We start from the raw sequence: 14,123 nt of genomic DNA, 5'->3' as shown, positions 1-14,123 counted from the left end.
CATGTATTGTGGGCAATCAAAGGCACCTCCAGAAACTGACAAGCACACATAATTCACCTCTTCATGTTTATAAAGGCACAAAAATCACATGGTGAAAACAATATGTGAACACATTCTTCCAGTTATTACCGTCTTTGTATAACCTGCACCCTATTATCACTGCCAAATCCCAGGATTAAGAATAGATCCTTAGCACCCCAAATAACAATTTATAGTGTCATGATCTCGAGTCTTTTTGGTTTTTAATGCACTTGGATAGTGTAAGGTTTTTGGATCAGTTTGACATTAGTCTTTACCTTTCTCCATCTCAAAAACCAAATATTTTCTATCAGCAAATGAGAAGGCTTCATTATTATCAACCAGAAACATTCTCTGGAGAAAAAGACCCTTTAACTATACCTCATCAGGGGGAGCTTAACATAGACTAGAGCCAAACAGGAAACTGTTGTCTTGGGCAGACATTTCCCTACATTTAAGTGCTCAATGTTAAATCATTATATATAACAAGTCACATTAGGAACATATTTTAAGGCTGGTCAATCTTTAAAGCATACGTATCTTCTGAAACACATACCAAAGTTTCAACAAATAAGAAACTCGAGATCAGAGAGGTCACACCCAGATAATTTGTACCACAGCCAGAACAAGAATTCCCAATACTCATAAATAATTTAAGTTAGGGATACATTTTTTTATTGCGGGTGGAGGTGCAATATAGGGGGCAAAGAAACATGGGTTGAATGTAAGTTATCAGTGACTAGTTTTATTTCAACAGTTATTGGGCTCATACTTTGACCTCAATGAAAGCAAAATCTAGCTGTAGAATCAACACAGGTAACTAAAAAAAACTGTTGGCAGAAAATGTTCAACAAGACCTTGGGAGACCCTAGGATTCAGATGAGGAAAAAGACAGGGGGTTGGTGGGGGGGTGGGGGAGCGGTTAGTCTTCTGGGGAGACTGAAATGAGGCAATGCAACAATGTAGCTGGGACATACGCAGCCACTACAAAGAATCTCTCAATTGTTCATTGAGTCAAAAATATATTTAGAATCTTTACAACCATCGCCAGGTCATTAGAGTAGACTATGGACTCCCTGGTCCCTTAAATTTTAATGAACCTTAGCCCTTTAAAGGTGGCACTGAGATCAACTTTAGCTGTGAGACAATTAAAATGTTAATGGGGTTTCTACTATAAATAGATTTATGAAAGAAGGAGAATGCTGACTGAGTTGTTTCCTGGCCGGGACTTGTTACTGTCAATTGAATTCAAGCAAGATGTGCCCTACAAGGGATGTAAGGCATACCTTTTAATGGCGCTGCCTACTGTGTTTCCTATTTCAAAATTCATTTCAGTGTTGCATATAACATGCCTAAAGCCCAATACAAATACTATTCTGTTATCATATAATTGGCCAGTGTGTATTCCTGTGTCTTGGGTTTCTACTTGTTTTATTTCACATGTGGTATACCAGTACACTGAAAGGAAAGTTGTGTTCGTTTTTTGCTCATCCCGATTCAGAGAGAGTTCAAAAGTTCAAAAGATAAGAAGTGGTTCTCAGCATGAGTAAACCGTGAAATGCATTGGAAAATAAATTTTTGATGTCAAGATACATTCCTAGTTTATTCATGCTAAGAATAGTTTTTTTGTGTATTTTTTTATCTTTTGGAGTTTATAAGCTTGGATAGCCAAAATTTGTTTAAGTTCCACAATAAATAAAGAAGCAATATAATTTACTATTATTTTATTGCCACATACTTTAGACTATAAACCAAACCCTTCACAGTGTAACAAAAATCTGGAAATACTGCAAATAAATATTAGTACTTTGAGCTCCAGAAATGAAAACCATTCAAAATGAGACTGCCTTTCTCCAGGTCAGAATCCTCTAGACTAAACTATGAAAATAATTTTCTTAGTAATTCAGAAAAACAAAAGTTCAAACCTCCTGTGATTGCCCTCAAGAGCAAAATCCACTAAAGTTCACGATTACTGTCAATTCCTTTTTTTTTTTTTTTAATTTTCTTTTGTTTAATATTTATTTATTTTCGATGGGGCGCCTGGGTGGCGCAGTCGGTTAAGCGTCCGACTTCAGCCAGGTCACGATCTCGCGGTCCGTGAGTTCGAGCCCCGCGTCGGGCTCTGGGCTGATGGCTCAGAGCCTGGAGCCTGTTTCCGATTCTGTATCTCCCTCTCTCTCTGCCCCTCCCCCGTTCATGCTCTGTCTCTCTCTGTCCCAAAAATAAATAAACGTTGAAAAAAAAAAATTTAATAATTATTTATTTTCGAGATTGGGAGAGAGTGAACATGCGAGCATGGGCGCACGGAGCAGGGGCGGAGAGAGAGAGACACAGAATCCAAAGCAGACTCCAGACTCTGATCTGTCAGCACAGAGTCCACAACAAGGATCAAACCCACAAATCACGAGATCATGACCTGAGCCAAAGTCAGACATTTAACCTACTGAGCCATCCAGGCACCCCACTGTCAATTCTTAATTAACCATCTCAGTGAGGAAGAATATTAAACACCACTGAAAACTGTTCACTGAAGAATAACAAAATACACTTTCCAAATCACAAGTTCACAAGTCACATAATTTATACACAAGGAGCTGATTTACAGACAGCTGGCTGGAAATGCTTTTACTAATTCTGAACATGTACCCATCATTATCACATGGTTATCAAATAGATTTCTTGAAAGAAACTAGAGATCTCTAGACGCTGAAGTCAAATATACATGGCAGTTAAGGGGCACCTGGTTGGCTCAGTCAGGTAAGCGCCCAACTTCGATGCAGGTCATGATCTCATGGTTCCTGAGTTCGAGCCCCACATCAGGCTCTATGCTGACAGCTCAGAGCCTAGAGCCTGGAGCCTGCTTAAGATTCTGTGTCTCCCTCTCCCTCTGTGCCCTTCCCCACTAGCACTCCATGTCTCTCTCTCTCTCTCTCTCTCTCTCTCTCTCAAAAATAAATAAACATTAAAAATATATTTTTAAACATGTCAGTTAAGATTGCTGAGACAGACATACAATTAATCCTATTTGAGTGATTTGGAATCATTAGTGAAATAGATTACTTTTGTGCTGGGTCTTAGAGATTAGCCTGGAAGAAACAGAGGAGGCAGGAAGTTCACTGAGAGCAAAGACCACATGGAAGGAATGTATGGAATGCATTTAGGGCCCTGAGATATCCTGGTAAGGGTAGAACAGCAAGTGCATGGAGGCAAGGATGACAGTACCAGTTAACTGCAGTGTATATCATCCCCAGAAGGTACTCTCTCCTTCCAACAGCCTCCAAGGCCTTGCCACACTCTGCTTTCTTCCTGTAATGAATATTCTTCTGCTCCTAATCCTATCTCACTTTCAAATGCCACCACATTCATAAAGGTCTTCACGATATCCTCTCATGAATTTGGTTTATTCCTTTTTAATTACGGTAAGACTTTGGTCTAAGTCCTTTATAGTACTTAACTATATACAACAGAGAAGAAAGTACTTGATTATAAATATGTTCCTTCGAGGTGAAGGTTTTATTTTACCCCTCTTTACAAATCTCTACAGAAAATGCCTTGATGATTCTGAGTTGATCTGTAGTTAATTCTGCTGGTGTAGCATAGCAGGAAGTTCTTTCTCCTGTCATTTCTGGTGATGGGAATAATGAGGCTGAGAACTATGAATGATGGCAGATACATAGTAAGTGTTTAGTCTGCCAGAATGCAGACTACCAACACAGGTAGCCACTCTATAGAAATTTCCACCTCTTGTCACCATGACCAAAAGTGATACCTGCTAAATCTAACTTCTCAACTAGAACAAGGTTCTTCCATCAGGTCTATCTAGGTTACCTCTAGGGCAAATTTTTTTTTTTCAGTAGTGACACTTCCCACTTCCCAATTTCCTATTTTATTTACATCTCCTGAGGGCTCTTCCTCTAAGGCAGTTTTTTAATCTTGTCCTTAGGTCTTTCTTCCTCTCTCTTCCTCCCATATATTAAAATTTTCAAGGTTTCCTTGTTCAATAACCTTTCTCCTCACTTTTTATTTATACTGGTGTTTTGACACTTCAACATCCAGGTGTAGCTCTAGCCCAGACCACTCTTCTGGTCTCAGACCCTTAGGTGGAGCTCCTCCAAAGCATCTCCATTTGAGATCCCACAGACACATAGTGCTCACATGGTCACAGCTGAACTCATCCTCTTCCCCCCATAAAGCTCCTCTTCCTCCTGTTTCTGATTTTCTCCATTACCCAGAGGCCACGGTCCAGTCTTCTTCCTTCCCATTTCCACTCATTCATCGACTCCTCTTGCTACCAATCTTTCAAATCTGTTCCTTCCTTTTATCACCACCACTGTTTCCTTCGTTGATTAGACTCACACCACTTCTCCCTCTACTACTGAAAGAACATTTTAAGCAGGCTCCCTGCCTCTGGCTCCTTCCCTCTTGAGCCCATTCCTCATTCAAAACCATTCCTCATTCAAAACCACAAATCTAATTAGGTCCCTCCCCTGTATTCAGTCAGTCACTTCCTGGCTCCTCACTGCTTCCACTGCAAAGTCCAAAGTTCTCATCTTGATATGTAAGACCCTTTCTGTGCTATCCCCTCTGGCTGCCATGAACTCATCTTCTACTGTGACCTCTTTCATATTCTTTCCTCCAGACATATGATTAGGGAAATGGTTGTTGGCTTTCCTAAAGCAGAGATTGGCCTCCTTCTTGCACATGCCGTTCTCATCAACTGGAATTCACCATCATCACTTGTATTGCCTATCTAATCTCTACTCACAGAATCTGCTTAAGAAAATTAAACTCTTAAAAACCTGCCCTGAAGCTATGGATTCTTTCTTCCTTCCAGCTACGTTACTTCTTCCATCTCTGCCAAGTTTTGGGTTGTTTGTTTGTTTGTTTGTTTGTTTGTTTGTTTTCAGTAGGTTCTAGTCTGTTTCTTGGTCTCCCCACCCCCCCCACCCGGTATTCAAGGTGCTCAAAGACAGAGAATCACCCTATCTTCTCTGTATCCCCAAAGCCTAGCAAAGTACTTGACTGAATAGGTATTTGTTGAATGGAAGAAACAAGAAAAGAAATCAGCTACATATTAAGCAAATGGGTTAGTGATTTGATTTCAGCTTTCGTGGCAAAAAGATACATACTTAGGATTTGAACATAGCCCTTTGGGTCAGCTCATGAAATCTATGTGCTCATCTAGTTCCTGAGTCTTCCTACCTATTGAAAAAGAATGGAAAATCAACTGCTGGATGCAACAAAAAGTAACAAAACTAGATTTAAGCCTTAGCAAAGCCCATGGAGCTGAAACTGAGAAGGAAAATGTTAGGAGTGTTGGGAGACAATTCTTCAAGGTCTCTTGCATTACTGCATATCTTGCGAAGCTTAGATGGCTTTTGTTCTGGAAGGATGTTTGTATAGCAAATAGCCTTGAAAGATTTAGAGAGAGTCTCCTGCCAGGGCTGAGAGAAGGGTTGTTTAATGAGCAGCATAATAAAGATGATGTCTCCCTCTAAGGGCAAAAGTTGGCTAGGTTTGCTAACAGTCCCCTTGTAAGATTGGATTTTTTTTTTAAGGCCTCAGTTCCACAGCTGTGACATAAATTCCACTGTGTGTATAGTACGCATTTAGGTCATTCCTCATTGCCCCTGTGGAATTTGGGAGAAGAAGAGGCAGGGGCAAAGGAAACCAATTCAAACATGAAGCTCATGCTACCTGTTATGGCATGGATGGCTAATGAAGTCCTTTATCTTTGATCCAGGGATCTCATGTCTTTTGTCAGCAGCTATGCACTGTGGCAGACTACCTTGTTACCTTGCAGGTAGAGTAAAATTTTAAATACTTAATAGTTCTTGACAAGGAGAAGGGAACTAAAGGCAAACAAATTAAAACCTGCTCAATAAATTTTGTAAACTTGAATAATACTGTAATGATATGATCTTGAACACAATGTAGTGAGTAAGAGCATAGATTCTAGACTCAAACAGCTCAGGTTCATAGCCTAGCTTTTACAATTATTAACTATAAATTCCCCTGAGCTTCATATTCTTCTATGCAATTTCTCCAGAAAACCTTAACTTCCTTTGGATATCAAATTCCTTTTGTGAAATTTGGTTCCTAACATTACCTTCTGATAGGGTTGTTGTGAGGATTAAACGAATTAAAATATGTAAAGTACTTAAATTGTTCCTGGCATATAATAAGTGCTATTTAAGAATAATATTCTGATGCTTGAACTTTAGTCCATGTATAATCCAAGTTTTTAAGAAAAGAAATGATGTTAGTAGGTTTCTACTTTGGAAACCAACTTTGACGAAAATTAAATCGTATGTATAATAAAAATAAAGAGGAGCAAGATGGTATAAAAGAGAAGACCACGCAAGAGATATCTGTAATAGTCAAGGAGTAAAAATGGCGTGGTGGGACTCGAGTGCTGGCAAGAGGAAAGAGAACTAATTCAAGAAATATCTATTGCTTGTGTTTATAGGATTTGTCAATTGATAGGAATATAAATATTAACTTTTAGCTATCTAGTCAATATATACAAAGGCCTTTTAACAATCATCTCACCTCAAGCTCATCATAAAACTACAAGGTAAATTGGGAGAAAGGTGACAGATTAAAGATTTCAAATACGAAGGGAGGGGAAGATGAACAAAATACCCAAGAAGGAGAAAATGTAGGGGGAGGCAATGATGTCTAGAGATGACTTATGGACATCGTGAATCTGAAGCCCATGGAGATAATAAACTTATAGTTGAAAATGCAAGTCTCCAAAGACACTGGGGCTAGATATACAGATCTGAGTGTCATCAAAACAGGTCTGATAGAAGCCAGTGGGAAGAAAGAGACATAAACTGTAAAGAGGTAAAGTGTACAGAACAGGAAGAGGAATATACATAGAAGGTGGGAGAGTGCAGGGCCCAGTAGAGGAGAACTATAGGTGATACCAAGTGTACAAATGAAAAGCACAAGTGGGACTTCTGGGTGGGCCAGTTGGTTAAGCATCTGACTTCATTTCAGGCCATGATCTCACAGTTTGTGAGTGGGAGCCCCACACCAGGCTCTGGGCTGACAGCTCGTAGCCTGGAGCCTGCTCTGTATTCTGTGTCTCCCTCTCTCTCTGCCCCTCCCCTACTCACACTCTGTTTCTGTCTCTCAAAAATAAATAAAACTTTTTTTTTTTTTTTTAAGAAAAGCACAAGCAAGGAAGTGGAGAAGTAGCAAATAGGAATAGCCAGTAATATCATATGCTACATAAAAATGAGAGTAAGGTGAGTTCTAAAATAAAAGCAGTTTCTGAGAATTTTAGCAGAGGAAGCCAGACTACAATGGGTTAAATGATCAATGATAAGAAGGACGCAGCATCAAGAACTGTTCTTGAGAAACTGAAGACAAGGAGAGAAGGTCAAGACAGATCTGCATATAGATACAGACATATGATAAACATGAAATAGAGATGTAGAAAGGGATACTTGGATACACTGGGGAGAAAAGGGAAAAACAAGCAGTGGAAAGGAAAGAGTTGCCCATAAAAGAAACTAAAGAGATGACTGATAGAAAACTTTTTAAGGATGGGATCTGGAGCATACAGAGAAGGGATTACCTTGAAAAAAGAGTGGGAAACTTATTCCCATGAGACACAGAAGAAAGAAGTGAAAAATACAGGGAAAAAATATATATGTTGAAGCCAATGACAGGGAGCCTGACAAAATTCATATAATATAATGTCAATTTCATTAGTAAAAGTATAAAATGAAGTTCACTGCTAAAGCCCCAATGCAGAGTTGAGGTTTCAGTCTGCTTGAAGTAATAGGAGAAAGAGTTAGCTACTGCTGAATCTAAGTAAACAGATTCAGACTAAAGCAGGAAGACCAGGGAGGAGGCTGGTAAATTGAGAGCCGAGAAAGGAGAGGTCAAGGGCTGAAGGACTACCACAGAGAACAGTGATTAGTAACAGAGCTCTGGAGTTAGACAGAACAGGTCCAAAGCCCATCCCACGACTTCTCAGCTATGCAACTTCAGACAACTTACTTAACTTCTCTCTGCCTCAATGTCCTCATCTAAAAGTGGAGATGACAGTATTATCTACCTCATACGATTGTTAAGATACAACATACAACATATTCATAAATACTAACTGCCGACAGTAATGTCTTGCCCATAAAGAATACACAGCCTTCTCTAGTTCACTTTATGCTCATTTAGTGTGCCTGATCTCACCAGAAAGAAAAATATTTTTGAACTAATTTACAGTAATGAGCAAATGATGGACCACAGGCCATGCCTAAATTATTTGTAAATTTAAAATGTGGACTGTTAATAACCCCAGACAACTCTAACTGGCTCAATTTCTGACTTTATCATGAGAAAAGAAAAACAGATCCAAAACAAAATAAAGCAAATTCCAATATGTTGTGTGGGACAAGAGACAACTCTGTCAGTTTCCCCTTCATGACTTTGATTATAGCTTCTTGCCTTTGTCTATTTCTAAATGTATTGATTCCACAAAAATCTAAATCTCTGCCACTCTCACAAGTTGCCACACCTACACCACAAGTTTCTACAACTACAGAAGGCTGACGTAAAACATAGTTCTCCATGCCTGTGTTCACGGTGGGAGTAGAGGTGATAAACAGTATCACAGCAGGCATATTTTGGGTTTGTATGTCAAACTGCCTGTATCAGCCATTCCCTCCTGCATGAGGGAATGGCTGTGAGGTGTCCTAGACAGTTTAGGAGACTGCTGGGTCACAAAGTGGCCACACCTTTGTTAAATCTCCCCGTACCCCACAAGTGTCAGAGGAATCCAAGTATCTCAAATCCCAGAAGCTTAAGTTACTGCTTCTGCCTTTAGGCACTTCTCCCCACAGGATAGCTGCAATACTTCCCTGTTTACTACTTTTCCTCATGTTGTATACAATAATTATGCAAGTGTTTACAAGAGAGCATTACAAAGGATAAATTTTAATAGAGTGTGTTACCGCCAGTCACTTTCCCTTGATGTCTCAAAGATCTGGAGTAGAGTTTATTTCCTTCCATTTAATCCTTTAGAAAACATTTGCAGAGTACCATTAACATAAGTAAACTCTTCAATATCCCTTCATCAAAACGCCATCACCAGACAACTCTCCAATTCATTATGTACTCGCCAAGGATGGCTTTCCCCATCCCACAATTCCTAGTTTAAGCCCAGCCTATCATTTAATACTTAAACACCTACAGCCATGAGAGAGCAGAATTTCTCATGAAAAGTATCAGTGAGGAGGAGAGAAATCAGATCTTCTTTGTGAGGAACTATCTTAACTATTTCTAGAGAGTTAGCACCCCAATCACTTCCTGTACCTAGCACCAAATGCCAATGGAACCCTGTAGCTTTTACAACAATCAAGAAAGCCCCACTTTTGGGTGCCTTTAAGGTTTTTCAATATCCATGAGGTAAAGAATACCAGCCCCACTCCCACTGAGAGCCCCCGGCAGTGATTCTGGGGTGCCTGGGTGGCTCGGTCGGTTAGGTGTCCAACTCTCGATTTCCATGGAGGTCACAATCTTATAGTTCATGGGATCGAGCCCCACATCAGGCTTTGTGCTGACAACACGGAACCTGCTTGGGATCCTCTCTCTCTCTCCTTCTCTCTCTGCCCCTCCCCTGACTAGTGCATATGTGCTCTCTTCCTCTCTCTCTCAAAAAAATAAATAAATAAACATTTAAAAAAAAAAGAATTTCTTAAAATCAGGTACTGGGTCTGGATGTTCTGAAATGGAGCATATTTGCTAAGAACTCCAATGCTAGAATTGAAACCACTTGATCCAAATCTTGTGAATTCTTGGAGTGTGCACTTAACCTTAGTGTGTCTCTTTCTTCATCATAAAATGGAGACAACAGTGCCTACCTTGTAGGGCTATTTCCAGAATAAAGTGAAATAATACATGTAAAGTAGCAAGAAATTTGCCTGGCATTTAAGAAGTCAAACAGATGAATTATTACCTGTGATTTCCAATATCTCCTTACATAGTAGGGACTTAGGCACTCTTTCTGGAATACTGATTTTATGAATCTTCCTAACTTAACTTATCCAAGGTTTCCTAAATGTGATAATACAAGGTCATCATACAGATTAAATATCATTAGAGTTGGAGTATCCACTTGTCATACATCTTTTGCTTCATTAACAAAGTTTCCATTGAAAATGAGCTTACCTGTGGAGGAATGTGCCATAAACACAATGCATTAAGTTTAGGCTGACCATCATTTAGCCACACAGTCATTTCCTCTTTTCACTTGTCACCCCAGTTCCAAAATCTGCTCAAGGAGAAGACCAGCTACATAAAAGTTTGACCTGTGTTAATGACCTATAAGTGCCAGTCAGTAAGATGATGCAATCTCATTAGTGGTCCTCACCTCATTAGAAGCCTGCTCTCAACTGATAATGGACCTCTGAGGTCAATAAAAATTTCAGGGAGAATTCTCCTTAATTTAATAGATGAGCAGGTGTATGGAGTCACGACTACATTCCACATGCCTACAACAATTGGAAAGGCATCTGCAGAAACCTACCTCTAAATCTCCAACATGATTCCTGCTAAGGAACCCTTCACTCTAATACCAGGGAAGACTAAATACAAATTTGATAGGATTTCTTCCCATCTGGAGTCAGAAAATACTTAGAGTCATCAGACTGATCTCAATAATCCTCAGAAAGACCATTTCTATTAAACACCCAAGAATTTATATTGGCTTTAATATCCAATCTCATCTCACCTGATAAATAAATGAGCTGCAATAGCAGTGTCCTTTAAAAGAATGCAATGTCATCCTTCCAGCCTTTTCCACAAAAGTGTCAATATTGAAACATGAGGTAAAACAGTTAAGAAATGTAAAAAGTGATACAGTATTGCTACTATTTCTCAGTCTCCCAAAGGGATTATTCAGTTTCGTGCGGTGTGGATGATTCTGTGGCTACCTAATGAGCTAACCTGAAATCCACTTTAATAACAGCACTCGTAAAGGTAAAAGCATGGCTAGCTGGCAGTCTTGTTAAATCAAAAGCAATTTCTAAGAAGTGAAGGCTATTCATCCATGAGATAGCCAAAGAAAGATGTGTTTTATGAGATAAACTGGAGAGGAAAAGTCTAAATCAACCTTCTCTTCAAAATAAACAAGACACGTTTTATCAAGGCAGGAGAAATCACCTACCCAGGAACTCCTTGCATTTCTGCAAATATGCATTTACGAACTAGGTAGTAAAGAAGTTGTTCTGGAATGCTACCAACACCCTGCCCATGTCTCAAGATTTATAGTTAGTGACACTTGCAGTAACCAGGTAGCAAATTTAATCTCCAGTGAGAAGGAAAAATACAGAAATGTAAAGTGAATCCTAATATGGTATTTTTCTTGCAAGAAAAAAGTGAAGTCCCAGAAAGGTGGATGGCCTTACGTGCTTATCTACACCATTTTTTTTCCTGTTACAAAATATTCACATTTCAGAAAATCAAAGAGGAAGCAAGGAAGTAAGTAGCTAAGTAGCAAAAATGTTAAAATACTCAGTTGTCTATTCACAACCGCTCAAGAGCAGAAAAGGAAAAGCAGAATTAGATCTGGCTTCTCTCTCCGGCAGTTGGATGATGATCCTTCTGATGCCACAGAATTCAGTGAAAACTTCTCCAGCCAGTCAAAGCGACCAGGCAATTTGTAAAGAGTCAGACTTCCTCTGAGCTTGTCGCTACGCCTGACACAGTGACCAAGACCAAGAATTAATGTCTCCTGGCCTTCATCACTTCCAATCTGGAAATGAAGCCACGCCCCATCCCCAGACTGTGCTTTTCAGTCATCTTCCCACTCTTCAGTTCTGAGGAGGCTAGCGTCTAAGTCGCCGAGCTTTCAGTCCATGACATACCCGGCTCCCCAGCTCCTCACTTGGGCGGATGAGCCCAGGTTCGTTTCTCTCAAACCTGTGGAATAATCCGCTCCATCGGACTCAAAGACACTTCTCAAAAAAAAAAAAAAAAAAAATCACCCCAAGTCATTGATCTCCAGAAAGAACATGTCAAGAAACTCGCTGCTCGACAGGATTTCATCCAAACCCTTTCAGAAAGTGGAGCTTGTCATTAGCCAACTACTCTTATCAATTATTTGAAACCCACACACTCACAAACCGCGTACACACGCACACACCCAAATCTGGAGGGAAATTCTGTCGGGCGCTTTAAAGTATCAAGTGGAAAGCACGCCGCCCCTAATCCCGGAATCTGCTCCCGGGCTGGCGCTCCCCGAGGACGCGCTGGGGACCGCGTTCCCGCCGCGCTCCGCCCGGGACATCCCGCAGACGGCGCACGGTGCCCGCCCGCCATCCCTGCCCTCCCTTCTTCCTTCCCGCAGGGAACAGGCTGCGCCCGCAGGGTCCGCCGCGGGCCCGGGTGGAGCGGAGGCGCACGGGGACCTGCTCTCCCCACGCGTCCCGGAGCGCGCGGGCGTCACTTACATGCCCGGCCGGAGCTGTAGGGCGCTGCCTGGCGGCCAGCCGGCGGCCACCCAGGCGCAGAAGCACCAGAGAGCCACAGTCGCCAGGTCATCTCAGCGGGGCGGAGCGGCGCGGCTCCAGCCGCCACCGGGGCTGCGCGCGGCGCGCCACTCCGGCTCTGCAAGTCCGAGCCCGGCGCAGAAGTTGGGCTCGCGGGGCAGAAGTTGCTGTGCGGGGCTCGCGGGGCTGGCGAGGTGCGCCTCGCTGAGGAGGGCGCGGCAGCGGCTTGACCGCACTGGGCACCACCCGCTGCAGGGAGCGCGAGAGGAGCGGCCGGCGAGCCCCCCGAGGCGCCGTACGGCCGCAGAGCTGCGCGCCCCTGCTCCGCCGGGAGCGACTGGAACCCGGCGAGCCGCGCGGCCCCGCAGCCCCCGCAGCCTCGGTGCCATGGAAACGCGCTCGCCGCCCTCCCGCCTCGGCCCCTACTGAGCGCTTAAAGAGACAGCCGCGCCGCCACCGCGGGCTCTAAGAGCCGCTGGCTCCCCCACCCCATACGCCCCCCTCACTCCCACCTCTCCACCCGGCGCGGCGGGGGCTGGACGCTGGGGGGGCTGGAGAGGCCGCCGAGACGCCAAATAAGCGGCTTCGCTCAATTCTCCCGCCTAACTCTGCTCCCCACCTCTTCCTACCCTGCCACCCACCTAACACACACACCCCCGCCCAGCACACACACCCAAACCCCGCCAGAGGGGCGAAGCTGCCTTGGCTCGCCCCCTCCTCCACCAACCTGCTCCGAACCCAACCAGCTGTGCATCTGCCACAAGCAGAGACCAAAAGAAGGCTGACTTTGGATTCTCTCTCGCTCCGCTCGCTCCCACCCCAAGTCTCGGGAGTCCGTCAGAACCCAGGCTTGGGGGAGCTGTGTTTGAAGTGGGAACCAAATGGCAGTTGATTGAGTCAAATCTCCTGCCAAATCGACAGTTGCAGGACACATCGTAGGCTCATCCAAAAACCCTCGTTACTCAAAATGGGATAATCCCCCTTCATTTATTTGGCCACCATCTCACCCCCTTCGGGCACCAGAGTTACAAGGAGGAGCCAACCCTTTCACAAACCTACTCCCTCCTTTCCTTCAATCCTTCTCCTCTTCCCCCAAATTTACGGAGGAGCAGCCAGTTGCGAGCCCCCACGGCCCTTCCAGAAGGGAACGGCGTCTGCTCGAACGGGAAGCTCCGGCTGCGGTGCTTGGCCCGACTGCCTGGGACGCACAGCCAAGCGCGGCGCGGTCGCCAGCAGCTCCGGCCCGAGGCTGTGCCTCTGCCCGGCGCCAGCTGCTGTCTGGAAGGCCACAAACCTCTGGAGTCTGTTTCGTGAAAATAAAAATCTATGGTGCGTCGTGCCCTCCAACAAGGACAGCCCAGGTTCCGAAGCCAGAATCTGCAGTTCAGCCCTGTAGAAAATGGATGAATCCGCAGTGGGACAACTTTTTTCTTTGATTCCTGAACTTACCAAAAAGTGGCTCTCCAATGACTCATTCATAGTCCAATACTTAAAGTGGTACCATCTGATTTCCTCAGTCTTAGGAGCCCTAAAATGATCCCCAAATGGCCTTTTGGGCTCCCTTTTGCCCTTCATATTTGAATTAACCATCTGGCTTAGTTT

At 43.1% G+C, this 14,123-nt stretch overlaps 1 protein-coding gene across 1 annotated transcript in view; it reads right to left on the bottom strand.

Moving 5' to 3' along the window:
• LOC147577283 (uncharacterized) overlaps nt 1-13,455 on the bottom strand; it is a 63,542-nt gene extending 50,087 nt beyond the window's left edge. Inside the window, exons 1-2 of the mRNA XM_086676334.1 lie at nt 13,176-13,455; nt 12,483-12,953 (exon numbers count right to left, since the gene is read on the bottom strand). Of these exons, the coding sequence (XP_086532460.1) occupies nt 12,483-12,953; nt 13,176-13,455 (751 nt within the window). The remainder of the gene's footprint in view (nt 1-12,482; nt 12,954-13,175) is intronic.
• Nucleotides 13,456-14,123: the final 668 nt, after the last annotated feature.

Source organism: Puma concolor, chromosome C2 (genome assembly GCF_028749965.1).
Source record: "Puma concolor isolate L17-30 chromosome C2, mPumCon1.1.hap2, whole genome shotgun sequence".
Classification (NCBI taxonomy): Eukaryota; Metazoa; Chordata; class Mammalia; order Carnivora; family Felidae; genus Puma; species Puma concolor.
Note: the sequence above shows the minus strand (reverse complement) of the source record. Positions and strands in the feature narration are given on the sequence as shown.